The sequence below is a fragment of the Cetorhinus maximus genome, unplaced genomic scaffold (genome assembly GCF_964194155.1).
Source record: "Cetorhinus maximus unplaced genomic scaffold, sCetMax3.hap1.1 HAP1_SCAFFOLD_372, whole genome shotgun sequence".
NCBI classification, from domain to species: Eukaryota; Metazoa; Chordata; class Chondrichthyes; order Lamniformes; family Cetorhinidae; genus Cetorhinus; species Cetorhinus maximus.
Window position 1 is genome coordinate 12,501 of NW_027596318.1, and position 18,851 is coordinate 31,351.

The following is an 18,851-nucleotide window of genomic DNA, read 5'->3' on the forward strand; positions in this document are numbered from 1 at the left end:
AGAGAGAGAGAGAGAAAGCAAGAGACAGAGAGGGAGAGACACAGAAGGTGAGAAAGTGCAAGAGGGTCTGAGACGCAGAAAGACACAGAGAAGGCAAGAGAGTACAAGAAAGACAGAGAGAGAGTGTGAGAGGGAGAGAGAGAGAGAGAGAAAGCAAGAGACAGAGAGGGAGACAGAGAAGGTGAGAAAGCACAAGAGAGACAGACGCAGAAAGACACAGAGAAGGCAAGAGAGTACAAGAAAGACAGAGAGAGAGAGACAGACCGAGGAAGGGGGAGGGAGAAGGACAGAGATAAAGAATGCAAGAGAGAGAGAGAGAAAGGGAAAGACAGAGTGTGTGAGAGGGAGAGAGAGAGAGAGAAAGGGAAAGACAGAGAGAGTGTGTGAGAGGGAGAGAGAGAGAAAGCAAGAGACAGAGAGGGAGAGACAGAAGGCGATAAAGTACAAGAGAGACAGAGAGGGTCAGAGACACAGAGAAGGCAAGGGAGTACAAGAAAGAGACAGAGAGAGAGAGACAGAGAGAAAGACACTGAGAGAGAGGGACAGGCAGAGAGAGACAGGCAGACAGACAGAGAGCAAGAGACACAGAAGGCAGAGAGAACATTAGAAAGACAGAGGGGCAGAGAGAGACAGGGAGAAAGACACAGAGAGAGAGGGACAGGCAGAGAGATACAGGCAGACAGACAGTGAGCAAGAGACACAGAAGGCAAAGAGGACATGAGAAAGACAGAGGGGCAGAGAGAGACAGGGAGAAAGACACCAAGAGAGAGGGACAGGCAGAGAGAGACAGGCAGACAGACGGGGAGCAAGAGACACAAAAGGCAGAGAGGATGTGAGAAAGCAGAGGGGCAGAGAGAGACAGGGAGAAAGACACCGAGAGAGAGGGACAGGCAGAGAGAGAGAGAGACAGGCAGACAGTGAGCAAGAGACACAGAAGGCAGAGAGAACGTAAGAAAGACAGAGGGAGAAGGAGAGAGACAGGGAGAAAGACACCGAGAGGGAGGGACAGGCAGAGAGAGAGAGACAGGCAGACAGAGAGCAAGAGACACAGACGGCAGAGAGGACGTGAGAAAGACAGAGGGGCAGAGACAGACAGGGAGAAAGACACCGAGAGGGAGGGACAGGCAGAGAGAGAGAGACAGGCAGACAGCGAGCAAGAGACACAGAAGGCAGAGAGAACGTAAGAAAGACAGAGGGAGAAGGAGAGAGACAGAGAGAAAGACACCGAGAGAGGGGGACAGGCAGAGAGAGAGAGACAGGCAGACAGACAGAGAGCAAGAGACACAGAAGGCGGAGAGAACGTAAGAAAGACAGAGGGAGAATGAGAGAGAGGCAGACAGACAGACTGAGAGAGACAAGCAGAGAGGGAGAAACACAGAAGGAGACAGAGAAGGTGGGAGAGCAAGAAAGGCAGCGAGAAAGACACAAAGAGAGGGAGAGACTGTCATGGCTTGATGGAGCGGACAGGTTTCAGCAAGAAACAGGTCAACTTTGACCAAGGGCTCTTCAGGCGTTACATACTCGATCAAGACTCGGTCAGGAAGCCCCATCCCCTGGATCGCCCACGCTGAAGGCTCATTGGTCAGAGTCTCCCAGAACGTCGCGTGACCCCCTGATAGATAGCAGGAGAGGCTATACATTTCTATTTACAGGGAAACATTTGAATATCCAACAACATATACCTATACACACACAACTTCAGGCGATTGAAGATCAAGTCTCTTGAGGTGCTCTCCTTATACGGCTAGAGCGACTGAGCTCTTATCGCTTGGGGCTCCCTCAACGGGATCGACGGGCTCTGGACATGCAGCCCAAGACACATCATTAGAAAGTGGCAGTTCAGGATCTGGCAACTCGACAGGGACATCGGGCACGTCTATTCCCGGCCGATCCCTCACCTCAGGAATTGACGGCTTGCCACGAATCACAGGCGAAACAGTTGGGTTGTTGGAATGTCCCTCCGGCATGGATATGACACCACGGGCTTGCGAGCGATCCTATCTTCCACTTGCACTTGGGAAGAGAGAGGGGACCGGACTCTGGGACAACGCCTCCGGGGACCCGAGGTCCAGTTCCGAAATTCCGGCGCCAAATACCACTGAATGTGCGAGCTTTTCCGCGTATATAATGGTTCCATTTTTGATCGCGCCGATTCTGCTCTACCTTCCCCCTCCAAATTTAGGAGCACTGGGCTTAACCGTGCACCGGTAGGCGGTGTTACGCCAATAATTCAGAGGGGGTTGAACCCGTGGTCGAATGCGGTGTTGTACGATAACTAAGACAGCGGGAGAGCCGTGTTTCTGCAATGCCTCATCATAACCTTCTCGTGCCAGGCTTGCAAGTTCCTACACAGCTCTCTCGGCTAAACCGTTCGATGGGGGTGGTGGGGGGGGATGGTGAAGAGGCTGTTTTAATATGTCTGATCCCATTCAGATTTATGAATCTCGCAAACTCTGTGCTGGGAAATGCTGTACCGTAGTCAGAAACGACCATTTCCCGTAGGCCCACGGCCGCCAAAAACAGTGACGTCGCCTCTCGACAGTTGCGCTCGGTGTTGGCAATTCAGCCCATCAGACCATAAGACATCGGAGCAGAAATTAGGCCATTCGGCCCATCGAGTCTGCTCCGCCATTCAGCCACGGCTGGTAAGTTTCTCAACCCCATTCTCCCGCCTTCTCCCCGTAACCTTTGATCCCCCTTACCAATCAAGAGCCTATCTATCTCGGTCTTAAATACACTCAATGACCTGGTCTTCATCCACCTCCATCCTCTAAGAATGAGCATCTACAATCAACAAAAACATAAGAACGGTCCGACACCCATGGTCCTAAGAATGGTACCATCTACAAGATGCACCGCAGGAACTCCCCAAGGCTCCTTCGACAGCACCTTCCAAACCCACGACCATCTAGAAGGACAAGGGCAGCAGACACATGGGGAACACCCACCACCTGGAAGTTCCCCTCTGAGCCACTCACCATCCTGACTTGGAAATATATCGGCCGTTCCTTCACTGTCACCGGGTCAAAATCCTGGAACTCCCTTCCTAACAGCACTGTGGGTGTACCTACACCACACAGGGGACAAAACCCTGGAACTCCCTCCCTAACAGTGCTGTGGGTGTACCTACACCACAAAGACAAAATCCTGGAACTCCCTCCCTAACAGCGCCGTGGGTGTACCTACACCACAGGGGACAAAATCCTGGAACTCCCTCCCTAACAGCGCCATGGGTGTACGTACACCACAGGGGGCAAAATCCTGGAACTCCCTCCCTAACAGCACCATGGGTGTACCTACACCACACAGGGGACAAAATCCTGGAACTCCCTCCCTAACAGCGCTGTGGATGTACCTACACCACAGGGACAAAATCCTAGAACTCCCTCCCTAACAGCGCCGTGGGTGTACCTACACCACACAGGGGACAAAATCCTGGAACTCCCTCCCTAACAGCACTGTGGGTGTACCTACACCACACAGGGGACAAAATCCTGAAACTCCCTCCCTAACAGCACTGTGGGTGTACCTACACCACACAGGGGACAAAATCCTGGAACTCCCTCCCTAACAGCGCTGTGGGTGTACCTACACCACACAGGGGACAAAAGCCTGGAACTCCCTCCCTAACAGCGCTGTGGGTGTACCTACACCACCGGGACAAAATCCTGGAACTCCCTCCCTAACAGCGCTGTGGGTGTACCTACACCACAGGGACTGCAGCGGTTCAAGAAGGCTGCTCACCACCACCTTCTCAAGGGGGCAATTAGGGATGGGCAATAAATGCTGGGCCCAGCCAGCGAGGCCCACATCCCTGTGAATGAATATAAGAAATCACAATTGATATGCGGTCTAGCCCAGGGTTGACAAGGGCACTCCCATGGATGCAGTGGGAGCCGAAACGGGCAACTTCGGTTGTTGCTGACAGTGGGGACAGTGCTTGACCATGCTTTCAATGTCACTGTTGACCAGACACATCTTCGGGCAGGCATCTCCGTCTCCGATAAGCCTGGATGTCAAGAGTGGTTCTCCACCTTGGCAAAGAGAGGGCAACTCTTGATCCCCACACCAGAATTTCACCTTGATAGCTCTGCTCTTGTTTTCCTGGCTTGGAATGGTCTCGAATCTTCAGATACAGGCGAGTTTTGCCTTCCTTCCATCGTAAGGTCAGATGTGGGGATGTTCGCTGATCATTGCACAATGTTCAGCACCATTCGCGACTCCTCAGATACTGAAGCAGTCCATGTCCAAATGCAGCAAGACCTGGACAATATCCAGGCTTGGGCTGACAAGTGGCAAGTGACATTCGCGCCACACAAGTGTCAGGCAATGACCATCTCCAACAAGAGAGAATCTAACCATTGACATTCAATGGCATTACCATCACTGAATCCCCCACTATCAACATCCTGGGGGTTATCATTGACCAGAAACTGAACTGGACTAGCCATATAAATACTGTGGCTACAAGAGCAGGTCAGAGGCTGGGAATCCTGCAGAGAGTCACTCACCTCCTGACTCCCCAAAGCCTGTCCACCATCTACAAGGCACAAGTCAGGAGTGTGATGGAATACTCCCCACTTGCCTGGATGAGTGCAGCTCCCATAACACTCGAGAAGCTCGACACCATCCAGGACAAAGCAGCCCCCCACTTGATCGGCACTCCATCCACAAACATTCACTCCCTCCACCACCGACGCACAGTAGCAGCAGTGTGTGTACCATCTGCAAGATGCACTGCAGGAACTCACCAAGGCTCCTTCGACAGCACCTTCCAAACCCACGACCACTACCGTCTAGAAGGACAAGGGCAGCAGACACATGGGGAACACCCACCACCTGGAAGTTCCCCTCTGAGCCCCTCATCATCCTGACTTGGAAATATATCGGCCGTTCCTTCACTGTCGCTGGGTCCAAATCCTGGAACTCCCTCCCTAACAGCACTGTGGGTGCACCTACACCACACAGGGGACAAAATCCTGGAACTCCCTCCCTAACAGCGCTGTGGGTGTACCTACACCACAGGGACAAAATCCTGGAACTCCCTCCCTAACAGCGCCGTGGGTGTACCTACACCACACAGGGGACAAAATCCTGGAACTCCCTCCCTAACAGCGCTGTGGGTGTACCTACACCACAGGGACAAAATCCTGGAACTCCCTCCCTAACAGCGCCGTGGGTGTACCTACACCACACAGGGGACAAAATCCTGGAACTCCCTCCCTAACAGCGCCATGGGTGTACCTACACCACACAGGGGACAAAATCCTGGAACTCCCTCCCTAACAGCGCCGTGGGTGTACCTACACCACACAGGGGACTGCAGCGGTTCAAGAAGGCAGCTCACCACCACCACCTTCTCAAGGGGGCAATTAGGGGATGGGCAATAAATGCTGGGCCCAGCCAGCGACGCCCACATCCCCGTGAATGGATCACAAAAAATCCTTGCTGAACAAAGCTTCCGACTTTTGACAATATTGGAACTCTGTCCGTCCGATTTCTCATCTGCTTCACACACACAGCTGACGACCCCAAGAAATTCAGGGATAGCACGATTTCTTGTTGAACTATCGCATGTACAGTGCTACCTGCTAATGGGGATGACAGATTGTGTCCACATTGACAGTGTGCAAGGTATAGTCGTACGCAGATATCATCGGAGCCCAGTGTCTTATACTTGCTGATGCTATTGGCAAATGGCCATATCCTCACCGAATAAACCCACTAATGGTTGGTTGTCCGACACAAAGGTGAAAGATCGACCATGTCGGTACTGGTGGAATGTCTTCACCCCGAATACCACTGATAGTTAGCGGGTTGGTGAAAAAGGGGCATATGGGACACTTGCCTTTATCAATCGAGGCATAGATTACAACAGAAGGGAGGTCATGTTGGTGTTGTATAGACCCTTGGTGAGGCCACAGCTGGAGTACTGTGCGCAGTTCTGGTCGCCACATTATAGGAAGGATGTGATGGCACTGGAGGGGGTGCAGAGGAGATTCACCGGGAGGTTGCCCTGGGATGAAACATTTAAGTTATGAAGAGAGGTTTGGATAGACTTGGGTTGTTTTTTTGTTGGAGCAGAGAAGACCTGATCGAGGTGTACAAGATGATGAGGGGGTATGGACAGGGTGGATAGGGAGCCTTAGTTGAAGGGTCAGTCACAAGGGGACACAAGTTCAAGGTGAGGGGCAGGAGGTTTAGAGGGGGGGGATGTGAGGGAAAACTTTTTGACCCAGAGGGTGGTGAGGGTCTGGAATGCGCTGCCTGGGAGGGTGGCGGACTCAGGTTAGCCTCACATCCTTTAAAAAGTACCTGGATGAGCACTTGGCCCCTCATCACGTTCAAAGCTATGGGGCCAAGTGCTGGTCAATGGGGTTAGGGCGGTAGGTCAGGTAGTTTCTCAGGTGTCGGTGCAGACTCGATGGGCCGAAGGGCCTCTTCTGCGCCCCGTGCGATTTTGTGATAAACCTTCCTTTTAGGGCTGGGAGTAACCCTTCTGGGCTGGGGGAGAGGGTTCTCCAGACATAGCCGACGGGGCCCCTTCTGATCCACCTTCCATCCTGTGCGATAGTGCGCCTCCTACAGAGCAAGGAGAGGCATCACACGTTCATACCCACTCCTGCGATGGGTGGCAGGGTACCAATAAAGACAGCGAACGCAACAGTTTCTCCCGCTGACCCTTCCTTGGCAGGCCCGACGGTGCCAACACAGCTGGTATCTCCGGCAAGAGGCATGGTCACGCCCGGGGAGAGCTTGAGTTGGGTTATGTTGGACGCCGAGGGTGTACATTTCACCGCCCCTCAGCTTCCTGTCCCAGTCACAAACACACGGTGTCCACCAGGAGGCAGGTAAGTAACCTCGGGGAGGGGAGGGGACTCAAAATGTGCCTTTGCCCCCCACCCTTCTTTAACCGTACGCCCGCTTCTCAGCACCTACTCCCCAGGTTGGGCAAAGCGTTCGGTCGGCCCTGTGATCAGAACATCATCTCCGCGTACGACTGCTCAGGGAGGTCCTCGCAAAGGTAAGGCTGGGTCTGGAGTCACATGTAGGCCAGACCCCAGGTAAGGATGGGTCTGGAGTCACATGTAGGCCAGACCCCAGGTAAGGATGTGTCTGGAGTCACATGTAGGCCAGACCAGGTAAGGCTGGGTCTGGAGTCACATGTAGGCCAGACCCCAGGTAAGGATGGGTCTGGAGTCACATGTAGGCCAGACCCCAGGTAAGGATGGGTCTGGAGTCGCGTGTAGGCCAGACCAGGTAAGGATGGGTCTGGAGTCACATGTAGGCCAGACCCCAGGTAGGGATGGGTCTGGAGTCGCGTGTAGGCCAGACCCCAGGTAAGGATGTGTCTGGAGTCGCGTGTAGGCCAGACCCCAGGTAAGGATGGGTCTGGAGTCACATGTAGGCCAGACCCCAGGTAGGGATGGGTCTGGAGTCGCGTGTAGGCCAGACCCCAGGTAAGGATGGGTCTGGAGTCACATGTAGGCCAGACCCCAGGTAAGGATGGGTCTGGAGTCACATGTAGGCCAGACCCCAGGTAAGGATGTGTCTGGAGTCACATGTAGGCCAGACTCCAGGTAAGGATGGGTCTGGAGTCACATGTAGGCCAGACCCCAGGTAAGGATGGGTCTGGAGTCACATGTAGGCCAGACCAGGTAAGGATGGGTCTGGAGTCACATGTAGGCCAGACCCCAGGTAAGGATGGGTCTGGAGTCACATGTAGGCCAGACCCCAGGTAAGGATGGGTCTGGAGTCACATGTAGGCCAGACCCAGGTAAGGATGGGTCTGGAGTCACATGTAGGCCAGACCCCAGGTAAGGATGGGTCTGGAGTCACATGTAGGCCAGACCCCAGGTAAGGATGGGTCTGGAGTCACATGTAGGCCAGACCCCAGGTAAAGATGGGTCTGGAGTCACATGTAGGCCAGACCAGGTAAGGATGTGTCTGGAGTCGCGTGTAGGCCAGACCAGGTAAGGATGTGTCTGGAGTCACATGTAGGCCAGACCAGGTAAGGATGTGTCTGGAGTCACATGTAGGCCAGACCAGGTAAGGATGGGTCTGGAGTCACATGTAGGCCAGACCCCAGGTAAGGATGGGTCTGGAGTCACATGTAGGCCAGACCCCAGGTAAGGATGGGTCTGGAGTCACATGTAGGCCAGACCCCAGGTAAGGATGGGTCTGGAGTCACATGTAGGCCAGACCAGGTAAGGATGTGTCTGGAGTCACATGTAGGCCAGACCAGGTAAGGATGGGTCTGGAGTCACATGTAGGCCAGACCAGGTAAGGATGGGTCTGGAGTCACATGTAGGCCAGACCCCAGGTAAGGACGGCAGATTTCCTTCCCTAAAGGGACATTAGTGAACCAGATGGTTTTTTTTAACAACCATCGACAATGGTTTCATGGTCATCTCTTAATTCCAGGTCTTTATCCAATTCCAATTCCACCATCTGCCATGACAGGATTGGAACCCGGGTCCCCAGGAGCATCACCCTGGGTCAATGGATTAGCTAGTCCGCCGACAAATACCACTGCGCCATCGCCGTCCCCCTCACTACCCCAAAGGGGTAGGCGAGTGTACTGATAGAGAGACCCCCTTGTGGTCACTCGTTCTCTCGATGAGCTATCCAGTTCCAATTTGTTGGTGAGTGTGGCCCGTGTCCAGTTTTGGACAGGACCTGCCCCCGGCCTGCTTTGGCGTATAAACCCTTGGAACGGGGCACTTGCCTAGTTTACGGTCAACTCATAGGCCCCACAAATGCGTCCGGCTCGATCGGGCCGCGGGTGCTGCCCATTCCGAGAATTGGACAGGTTTCGATGATGCCCACCTCCCTCCCTCACCGGCACAGCTCTCCACCCGCCTTCTCCTTCATAACGGATAAGGGGGCCCAGGCCTGGCCCCCAAGGGAACATGGCGTCGCCTGAGGACCCACGTATATACCTTGGCCCGCACCCCCTTTCAACTTCCCTCGGTAGTCCCGAAGAAACCTGTCCTTCACAGTTCGGGGGCTCCTCTGGGTTTTTTTGGGGTGAACTACCTCAGGAAGGCCGAGCTTGGGGGGGTCTTCCGATCTCGGCCAGGTCCTTCTCCTGTCGCCATGAATCACAGGCGGCTGGGCTGCCTGTTGCCTGTAGTGCGCCTGTCCGTTGCCTGTAGCGGGCCTGTCCGTTGCCTGTAGTGGGCCTGCCCGTTGCCTGTAGCGGGGGCCGTCCGTTGCCTGTAGTGGGCCTGTCCGTTGCCTGTCGGACACCAGTACTTCGCCTGAATGGATTCTCCCGCGTACCTCTTTAACTTAGCGGTTGTCCGCTCCAGGTTTATGGGCTGCCGACCTCTCATTAAGGTATTCGAAGGTGTGCCCTCCCACCGCTGTAGTTGAGGCTCCCGTAACACCACCCACCCCCCCGCAACCCCGGCTAATCGTGGCTTCTCATTGGCTGGGACTGTGACAGCGATAGGCCCGGTCTGTACCAGTGGTCGCGTTATACAGGGGGAATAAACGTCACCGTCGGCAGCTTCAGGCTCGGTGGGAGGTCCCCGCCCCCACATGGAGAGCGGCGCCATGGTGAGAGTGTTCCAAAGCCTGTCGATCCTGGCGAGAAAGCAGTGGGGGGGTGGGTTAATCGGTCCCGGGGCACATCGTTCAACGTGTGAAAGGGGGTTGGGGGGCAGTAGCCTTTTCTGTCTGTCAAGGTTCGATGGTTCATGAGGTGAGCTACAGCGGCTGGAGCTCATCTACCCCCCCGTCCCCAAACGGTAATGACAGCGACAGAGGGGACAGGTTTCAGCAAGAAACAGGTAACCTTTATTACAGAGAGCTTTTCAGGAGTTACATGCTCAATCGGGACTCTCGTCGGGGAGCCCCATCTACACCCCCCCCCACCCCCAGATTCCCCGCGCTCATTGGTCAGAGCCTCCCAGTACATCACATGACACCTGAAAGACAGCAGGAGGCGCTACACCCCCAGTCACTACAGAGATAGACACAGAGGGGGAGAAACAGAGAGAGGGGGAGAAACAGAGAGAGAGGGAGAAACAGAGAGGGAGAAACAGAGAGAGAGAGAGAGGGAGAAACAGAGAGAGAGAGGGAGAAACAGAGAGAGAGAGAGAAACAAGAGAGAGAGAGGGAGAAACAGAGAGAGAGAGAGGGAGAAACAGAGAGAGAGAGAGAGGGAGAAACACAGAGAGAGAGAGAGAGAGAGGGAGAAACAGAGAGAGAGGGAGAAACAGAGAGAGAGAGAGAGAGAGAAAGAGGGAGAAACAGAGAGTGAGAGGCAGAGAGAGAGGGAGAAACACAGAAAGTGAGAGAGCAAGAAAGACAGAGAGGAAGAGACAAAGAGAGAGAAACACAAAGACACAGAGAAGGCGAGAGAGCGAGAAAGGCAGAGAGAAAGAGACAGAGAAAGAGAGAGACAGGGAGAGGCAGAGAGAGAGACAGGGAGAGACAGAGAGAGAGACAGGGGAGAGAGAGAGAGAGACAGAGAGACAGGGATAGACAGAGAGACAGGGAGCGACAGAGAGAGAGACAGAGAGAGACAGAGAGAGAGACAGGGGAGAGAGAGAGAGAGACAGAGAGACAGGGATAGACAGAGAGACAGGGAGAGAGAGACAGGGAGCGACAGAGAGAGAGACAGAGAGAGACAGAGAGAGAGGCAGGGAGAGACAGAGAGACAGGGAGAGACAGAGAGACAGAGAGAGAGAGAGAGAGAGACAGGGAGAGGCAGAGAGAGAGACAGGGGGAGAGAGAGAGACAGAGACAGAGACAGAGAGACAGAGAGAGAGAGACAGAGAGAGAGAGGGACAGAGAGAGAGAGAGAGTCAGGGAGAGACAGACAGAGAGAGTCAGGGAGAGGCGGAGAGAGAGAGAGAGAGACAGAGAGAGAGAGAGAGAGAGACAGGGAGAGAGAGAGAGAGAGAGACAGAGAGAGAGAGAGACAGAGAGAGAGAGAGACAGGGAGAGAGAGAGAGACGGAGAGATAGAGAGACAGGGAGAGAGAAAGAGAGAGAGAGAGAGATACAGACAGACAGAGAGAGAGAGAGAGAGTCAGGGAGAGACAGACAGAGAGAGAGTCAGAGAGAGACAGAGAGGGAGAGAGGGCTGCCCATTCGCCCCGCCCTAACAAGAAGAGGAGACGGACGACCAGCAGTTTTTGAAAAGCTATTTTCCCTTTATTTTTTTTATCCGATGGCTGTGAGATTAAATTAGACGGGTCCACAAACAAGTTTAACCCAGAGAGGAACAAAAAAAAACAACACACACAACTTTTTAACATTGACTTTCTTTTTAACAAAAAAAAAATGTGAAACCAAACAAAAAAAAATACAAGAAGGCAGATTTTGTACAGAGATTCTGCTGGGGGTCAGTCCAGCACCTGCCCAGCAGGTTCAATTGACCCGCTCGCTCCAATGATGGATAAAAAGAGACATTTTAATCATCACACATAAAATATTTCTGTTAAAAACACAACAAAAGAAGCTTCGCCTGGGTTTGGCGATCCAAGTCCCTGCGCCCCAGAGCGCGGGAGGGACTGCGCCTTTAAGCTGGCCGCCATCTTGCTCTTCGACAACCCGGAGCAGGAATGTCATGCGGGAATGTGTTGGGAAGCCGGGATACCTCGCGCTCTCTCTCTCTCTCTCTCGGTCCTCGGGCCTGCTCGATTGGCCTTGGGGTGTGGATGGGGAGGGCGGAGGTGGGGGGGTGGAGGGAGGAGGGCGGGGGTCAGGGGTCGAGCGAGCACGTTCACCTTTCGCCCCTTGCGGCTGCCCCCTCCAGGGAGATTTGGGGGTCGGTGGGCGGGGGTGGGGGGGAAGGAGGTGTGTGGGGGGTGGGGGTGTGAAAACAGCAGACGGCTATTCGACTACAGTGTGCATCACAGCCCCCATTCCTGCCGTTCACAGCCGGATCGGGGCGCCCGCCGCCTCACCACGCCCATCCCCTTGCCCCACCACCAACCGCCCCCACCCAGAGTGCCCGGCAGAGAGAGAGAGAGTCAATGGGCGACCCTGCACTCTTCAGCCTGGGAGAGGGAGGTGGACCCTTGCAATGCCAACCAAAACCTCTCTCTCCTGCCCACTACCCCCCCACAGACACACACACACACTCAGCCAGACCCTCCCTCCCTACAAATTTAACTCGCGTCACTTCGAAAAAAACCCCGGTTAAGCCGCAACTAGAGGATCTCATCCCAATTCTGCTCAGCCCAACCCAACCAAACCCAACCCAACCCCTGGCGAGGGCCGCAAAGGCCCAGGCCGAGGCCTACCAGGAGGAGGCTGCCTCGCCAAGTGGCGGGGGTGGGGGGGAGATTCCGTTAACGTGGACAGACTTGAACGGCTGAGAGGGGGGGAAAGGGGCAGGGGGGGGCTGATTCCGCCTCCCCCCCCCCCCTCCCCCACCCCCACTCCGAGAGGGGTGGGGGGGGAGAGGGAGAAGGTTAAGGGCGGGGGGGAAGGGGTGGAGATTGAGCTCAAAATCAGGAGGCGGGTTTCGGAGGGAGTGAGTCAGGCGCGGCCGCTCTCAGCGGGCGGGAGACCGTAAGACACAGGAGCAGAAATGAGGCCATTCGGCCCATCGAGTCTGCTCCGCCATTCAATCATGGCTGATGAGTCTCTCAACCCCATTCTCCCGCCTTCTCCCCGTAACCTTTGATCCCCTCACCAATCAAGAACCTATCTATCTCCATCTTAAATACACTCAATGACCTATGGCCTCCACAGCCTTCTGTGGCAATGAATTCCATAGATTCACCACTCTCTCTGGCTAAAGAAGTTTCTCCTCATCTCTGTTCTAAAAGGTCTTCCCTTTACTCTGAGGCTGAGCCCCTCGGGGTCCTAGTCTCTCCTACTAATGGGAAACATCTTCCCCACGTCCCACTCTATCCCAGGCCTTTCAGTATTCTGTAAGTTTCAATCAGATCCGCCCCCTCTCATCCTTCTAAACTCCATCGAGTATAGACCCAGAGTCTCTCAAACGTTCCTCGTATGTTAAGCCTTTCGTTCCTGGGAGGGGGTGGGTGACCGGAGGAGTTGGTGGGGTTGTGCAAGGGGGGCGTATATACACACACACACACACACACACACACATGGCGGGGTCCAGGAGAATTGGCAAGAGGGGCCCTGACAGGGCGGCGGTAGTGAATTGACGCTCAAACTGGGGTGGGGGGTAGGAGGGACTGCCAGTGGATAAACGCTTGGAGTGGGGTGGGGGAAGGTCTCTGGCGACCCGTGTGGTGGGAGACGGGGCACGGAGGGGGGGTGGGTGGGCCGGAGATTTGGTGGGGATGGGGGTTTTGGGATGGGGGTTGGCGAGGCGTGGCGAGGACTCGGGGTAAGTCAGCACAGGCCCGGTGATGGGCTGAGTGGCCTCCTCCTATGTCGGAAGAGGAAAACACAGAAAGGGAGGCGAATTTGCGCGTTACTTTTATATATATATATAAAAAACAAAGAGGGGCGGTCCCTCCCTGCCGGGAGAGACCAAAGGGGGAAGCCGTCGCCAGGGCAACGCGGAGTGGGGGAGAGCGCGGGGCCTAGCGCGTCCGACCAGGCCTCGAGGGGAGGGTCAAAGGTGAACCGGGTGTCCTGGCAACAAACCCACCCCACCATCGATGGCCAATCCCGCAGCGGGAAGACTCAGAGCCCTTTTCCCCGCCTCCCCCAACCCCAACCACCCAGGCCCGGTCGAGAGGTGAAGGGTTAGAAAGTTGACCTTTGAACCCAGCAGCGGAGGGGCCCTTGGTCGCCCTGGTTGCAGGCGATTTCGCCCAGCGACCCTGTCCCGGCCATTCCCCCACACACGCTCCCACCTCCCCTCCCCCCACCCCACCCCCACCCCCCCACCAACAATGGCCGCCAACATCAACTCGAACTTGGAAAGCCAACGGCGATGAGCTGACCTCGAGCGGCCAAACAAAGCGAAGGTCACTGCAGTCCGAAGAGGTCAAACATGGCAGTGTCCCCTCATTACTCTCTCCCCAACCCCCCCCCACACCCCAACCTCCGCCCGCAACACACCCCCTCCTACCCCACCAACCCCCCCCAACGTCATACCCAGATTCGGCCAGTCACCCGCCCTCTCCTGACCTCCGGGAGGTCAAAGCGGACCGTGAGGTCAAAGGGAGGCCCCTCGCGGGCTCGAGGTCCCTCCGTGAGTCGTCCCCTTTGTGGAGTTCGGCCCCACTTTCTTTGGGGGTGTGGGGTGTTCAAATACTAACTGCGTAAACATAAAACGGAGGCGCTGGTGGAGGGGAGGGGGTTAAACAGGGACACGGGAGGAGGTACGAGGGTGGGTGATTCAGGCTGGGTTAGGAACAGGCCAGGCTCATGGAGGAGACGGGGAGGAGGGAGAGGAGGGAGGGGAGAGGAGGGAGGAGGTGGTCGGGGGCAGGGCAGGTCGGAGAGTGGAGAGAAGGGAGGGGGGGCAAAGGAGGGAGGGGGGATAGAGGAGGGGGAGGGAGGGGAAGTGGCGGTAGGGGTAGGGGAGGGGAAGTTTCGGAGGGAAATTGGGAGGGAGATTGGGAGGAGCTTTGAGGGGGGGTTTAAGGGAGATTCGGAGGGGGTTTGACCTGGGTTTGAGGGAGACTTGGAGGGAGATTTTTGAGGAGGTTTGATGGGGGTTTGAGGGAGATTCGGCAGGAGAATGGAGAAGTATTGGAGGGATTTAAGGGGGGATCAAGGGGAGGTTCGGAGGAAGATTGGGAGGGAGATTCGGAGGAGGTTTGGGGGGAATTTGAGGGAGTTTTGGAAGGAGGTTTAGGGGGTTCAGAGAGGGTTGGGGGGGAGGGAGATTGGAGGGTGGTTGGCGGGGATTTGAGGGAGATTGGGAGGGAGATTTGGAGGGAGATTTTGAGGAGGTTTGGAGAAATTTTGGAGGGAGATAGTTTGGAGGAGGTTTGGAGGGAACTTGAAGGGGGTCTGGAGAAGACTTGGAGGGAGTTTGTAGGAGGTTTGGAAGGAGTTTGGAGGGAGATTGGAGGGAGGGAGTTTGCAGGAGGTTTGGAGGGGCTTGGAGAGGGTTTGGTGAGGTGGTAGGGAGTTTGGAGGGAGGGAGTTTGTAGGGGGCCTGGAGGGAGTTTGGAGGGAGATTGGAGGGAGGGAGTTTCTAAGAGATTTGGAGGGATGGAGTTTGTAGGAGGTTTGGAGGGTTCCGAGAGGGTTTGGTGAGGTGATAGGGAGTTTGGAGGGAGATTGGAGGGAGGGAGTTTGTAAGAGGTTTGGAGGGGGGGGAGTTTGGAGGGAGATTGGAGGAAGGGAATTTGGAGGAGGTTTGGGGAGATTTGGAGGGAGATTGGAGGGAGGGAATTTGGAGGCGGTTTGGGGGGGTTTGGAGGGAGGGAATTTGGAGGAGGTTTGGAGGGAGATTGGAGGGAGGGAATTTGGAGGCGGTTTGGGGGGGTTTGGAGAGAGGGAATTTGGAGGAGGTTTGGAGGGAGATTGGAGGGAGGGAATTTGGAGGAGGTTTGGAGGGGTGGTGGGGAGTTTGGAGGGGGGTGGTGTGTGTGGGGGGGGGCGTGTTTCTGTTGGGGGTGGGGGGGGGATTGTGTTTTGAGGGGGTGTGTGTGTGTGTGTGTGGGGGGTGGGGAGTGTGGGGGTGGTGGTTTCCGTGACGATGCTGGGGGGAGGGGGGTGGGATGGGTGGGTGTTGGGGGTCGCTCCTCTCACACTTTGTCCAGCAGGGAGCGGTGACAGTAAAGCAGGCGCTTGGGGGTCCCGTTCCTCTTGAAGACCACGACCAGGCAGGCCAGGACCACCACGCCCATCAGGAGCAGCACCGGCACGATGATGGCGGCCGGGTTGATCCCCATCGGGGTCTCGTCCACCTCCACCACGATCTCCTCGTCCCTGTCCAGCCCGGGGTCCGAGCCGCAGCCGAACCAGTCTCGCAGGACCGACTTGGGGTACCCCGGCTCCACCTTCAGGTGCTGGTTGTTGAACTTCCAGTAGCGGTTGCCCTTGACGAAGTAGGTGAAGGCTGAGAGGGCGAAGCGGGTGGGGAGGAGGGAGGGAGGGAGGGAAGGAAGGCGGGTTGGGCGAGAGAAAGGACAGAAAGAAACGGTTAGAAAACTCGGCAGCAGGAGAGACGGTGCCAACGGCACTTGAGGGGGGGGTGGGGAGGAGGAGGTGGGGTGGGGGGGTGGTCCGGCGACTGGCGGGAGTTTGACTTCGGTGAGTAAATCCGGAGTGCTACGCTCGTCTCCAGCGATTGCCGTGAATAAATCAAATCCCCATCCGGTTCGCCGGTGCCCCTTTGGGGAAGGGGAATCCGCCCTCCTCACCCCGGCCAGGCCTACACGTGAGTCCGGACCCCAGGGTGGTGGTTGTTGACTCTCCAACTGCCCCCCACACCCCCCTCCGTTGAGAAATGGTCAAGCAACATAGAAACTAGGAGCAGGAAGTAGGCCATTCGGCCCCTCGAGCCTGCACCGCCATTCAATACGATCATGGCTGATCCTCCATCTCAACGCCAAGTTCCCGCTTCCTCTCCACATACCCCTCGATGCCCCTAATGTCCGAAAATCGATCAATTCCTTTCTAGACTAGACTCGGTGACCCGACCTCCACAGCTTCAAGTGGGAGAGAATTCCACAGGTTCTCTGAGTGAAGAAATCTTTCCTCCTCTCGGTCCTGAATGGCCTACCCTGTATCCTGGGACTGTGGCCCCCCTGGTTCTAGACTCCCCGAACCATGGGGAACACCCTCCCTGTATCCAGTCCTGTCCGGCCCTGTTAGAATTTTATACATTTCGATCAGATCCCCCTCTCACTCTTTGTATTAGTGAACACAGGGCCCAGTTGAACCAATCTCTCCCTCATATGACAGTCCCGCCATCTCCGGTATCAGCCTAGTGAATCTTCACTGCGCTCCCTCTAGGGCAAGTATATCCTTTCTTAGGTTGGGAGAGCAAAACTGCACTCGATACTCCAGGTGTGGTCTCACCAAGGCCCCTGTATAACGGCAGTAAGACATCCCGACTTCTGAATTCAACTCCTCTCACGATGAAGGCCAACATACCATTGGCCTTCCTCACCGCCTGCTGCACCTGTCTGTTTACTTCCAGTGACTGGTGTACGAGGACACCCAGGTCCCTTTGTATATCCACGTTTCCCCCAATAGATCACCATTTAAATAACACTCTTGCCTTTCTGTTTTTCACACTGAAGCATAGACCTTCGCATTTATCCACACAATACTGCATGTCTTTGCCCACACACACACACACACACACACACACACTCACTCATCTTGTCCAAATCGCCCTGAAGCCCCCCCCACCGTCTCCTCCTTACAAGTCACGACCCCGCAGGACACTCCATTGAGACACCCCCCACCTCGATTCGGAACCCCTCGGTTCAACTCAGCCCCTTGACCTTCAGTGGCCCCTTGGGAGAGGAGTAGTCCCGGCTCCCACAGTCTCTCCACCTTTAACTGAACTCCCGTCTTGGAGAGAGAGACAAACTGACAGAGTGAGGGAGGGAGACAGAGAGAGAGAGAGAGACAGACAGACAGGCAGACAGAGAGAGACAGAGAGACAGGCAGACAGAGAGAGAGAGACAGGCAGACAGACAGAGAGAGAGAGAGACAGACAGACAGGCAGACAGAGAGAGAGAGAGAGACAGGCAGACAGAGAGAGAGAGACAGGCAGACAGAGAGAGAGACAGACAGGCAGACAGAGAGAGAGAGACAGAGGGACAGACAGGCAGAGAGAGAGAGACAGAGAGACAGGCAGACAGAGAGAGAGAGAGAGAGAGAGAGAGAGAGACAGACAGACAGGCAGACAGAGAGAGAGAGAGAGAGAGAGACAGACAGACAGGCAGACAGAGAGAGAGAGAGAGAGACAGACAAACAGGCAGACAGAGAGAGAGAGAGAGAGAGACAGACAGAGAGAGAGAGAGACAGACAGACAGAGAGAGAGAGAGAGAGACAGACAGACAGGCAGACATAGAGAGAGAAAGAGACAGAGAGACAGGCAGACAGAGAGAGAGAGAGAGAGACAGAGAGACAGGCAGACAGAGAGAGAGAGAGAGAGACAGAGAGACAGGCAGACAGAGAGAGAGGGAGGGAGACAGAGAGACAGGCAGACAGAGAGAGAGAGAGAGAGACAGACAGGCAGACAGAGAGAGAGAGAGACAGAGGGACAGACAGGCAGAGAGAGAGAGACAGAGAGACAGGCAGACAGAGAGAGAGGAGAGAGAGAGAGACAGGCAGACAGAGAGAGAGAGACAGACAGACAGGCAGACAGAGAGAGAGAGAGAGAGACAGACAGACAGGCAGACAGAGAGAGAGAGAGACAGACAAACAGGCAGACAGAGAGAGAGAGAGAGACAGACAGACAGAGAGAGAGAGAGACAGACAGACAGAGAGAGAGAGAGAGAGACAGACAGACAGGCAGACATAGAGAGAGAGAGAGACAGAGAGACAGGCAGACAGAGAGAGAGAGAGAGAGACAGAGAGACAGGCAGACAGAGAGAGAGAGAGAGAGACAGAGAGACAGGCAGACAGAGAGAGAGGGAGGGAGACAGAGAGACAGGCAGACAGAGAGAGAGAGAGAGAGACAGAGAGACAGGGAGACAGAGAGAGAGAGAGAGAGACAGAGAGACAGGCAGACAGAGAGAGAGAGAGAGAGACAGAGAGACAGGCAGACAGAGAGAGAGAGAGAGAGACAGAGAGACAGGCAGACTGACAGAATGAGGGAGAGTAAAACAGGGAAAGACAAACAGAGAATGACCTCTCTTCCTGCTCCTGCACTGTCACCACTGGGGCGTCGGTGAAATCTCCGCTATGTTGTCCGGATGAAGGGAGCAGCAATGGAGATGTGAAGTAGGAACGTGGAGGGGAAGGTGGCAAACGAAGGACCCT

The 18,851-nt window shown here is 55.4% G+C and overlaps 1 protein-coding gene and 2 long non-coding RNA genes across 3 annotated transcripts in view; 1 reads left to right on the forward strand and 2 right to left on the reverse strand.

Annotated features, from left to right (window-relative positions):
- Nucleotides 1-4,686: 4,686 nt before the first annotated feature.
- LOC144673490 (uncharacterized) overlaps nucleotides 4,687-18,851 on the reverse strand; it is a 293,819-nt gene continuing 279,654 nt past the window's right edge. Inside the window, exon 3 of the long non-coding RNA XR_013574320.1 lies at nucleotides 4,687-4,861. This is a non-coding gene — a long non-coding RNA (uncharacterized LOC144673490). The remainder of the gene's footprint in view (nucleotides 4,862-18,851) is intronic.
- Nucleotides 14,504-15,275, forward strand: LOC144673489 (uncharacterized). Its single transcript, XR_013574319.1, has 3 exons — nucleotides 14,504-14,711; nucleotides 14,886-15,159; nucleotides 15,224-15,275. It is a non-coding gene; the product is annotated as an uncharacterized LOC144673489 (long non-coding RNA).
- The window catches only part of mmp14a (matrix metallopeptidase 14a (membrane-inserted)), a 94,303-nt gene continuing 91,097 nt past the window's right edge, over nucleotides 15,646-18,851 (reverse strand). Inside the window, 1 exon segment of the mRNA XM_078535301.1 lies at nucleotides 15,646-15,966. Within this exon segment, the coding sequence (XP_078391427.1) occupies nucleotides 15,653-15,966 (314 nt within the window). The 3' untranslated portion in view covers nucleotides 15,646-15,652.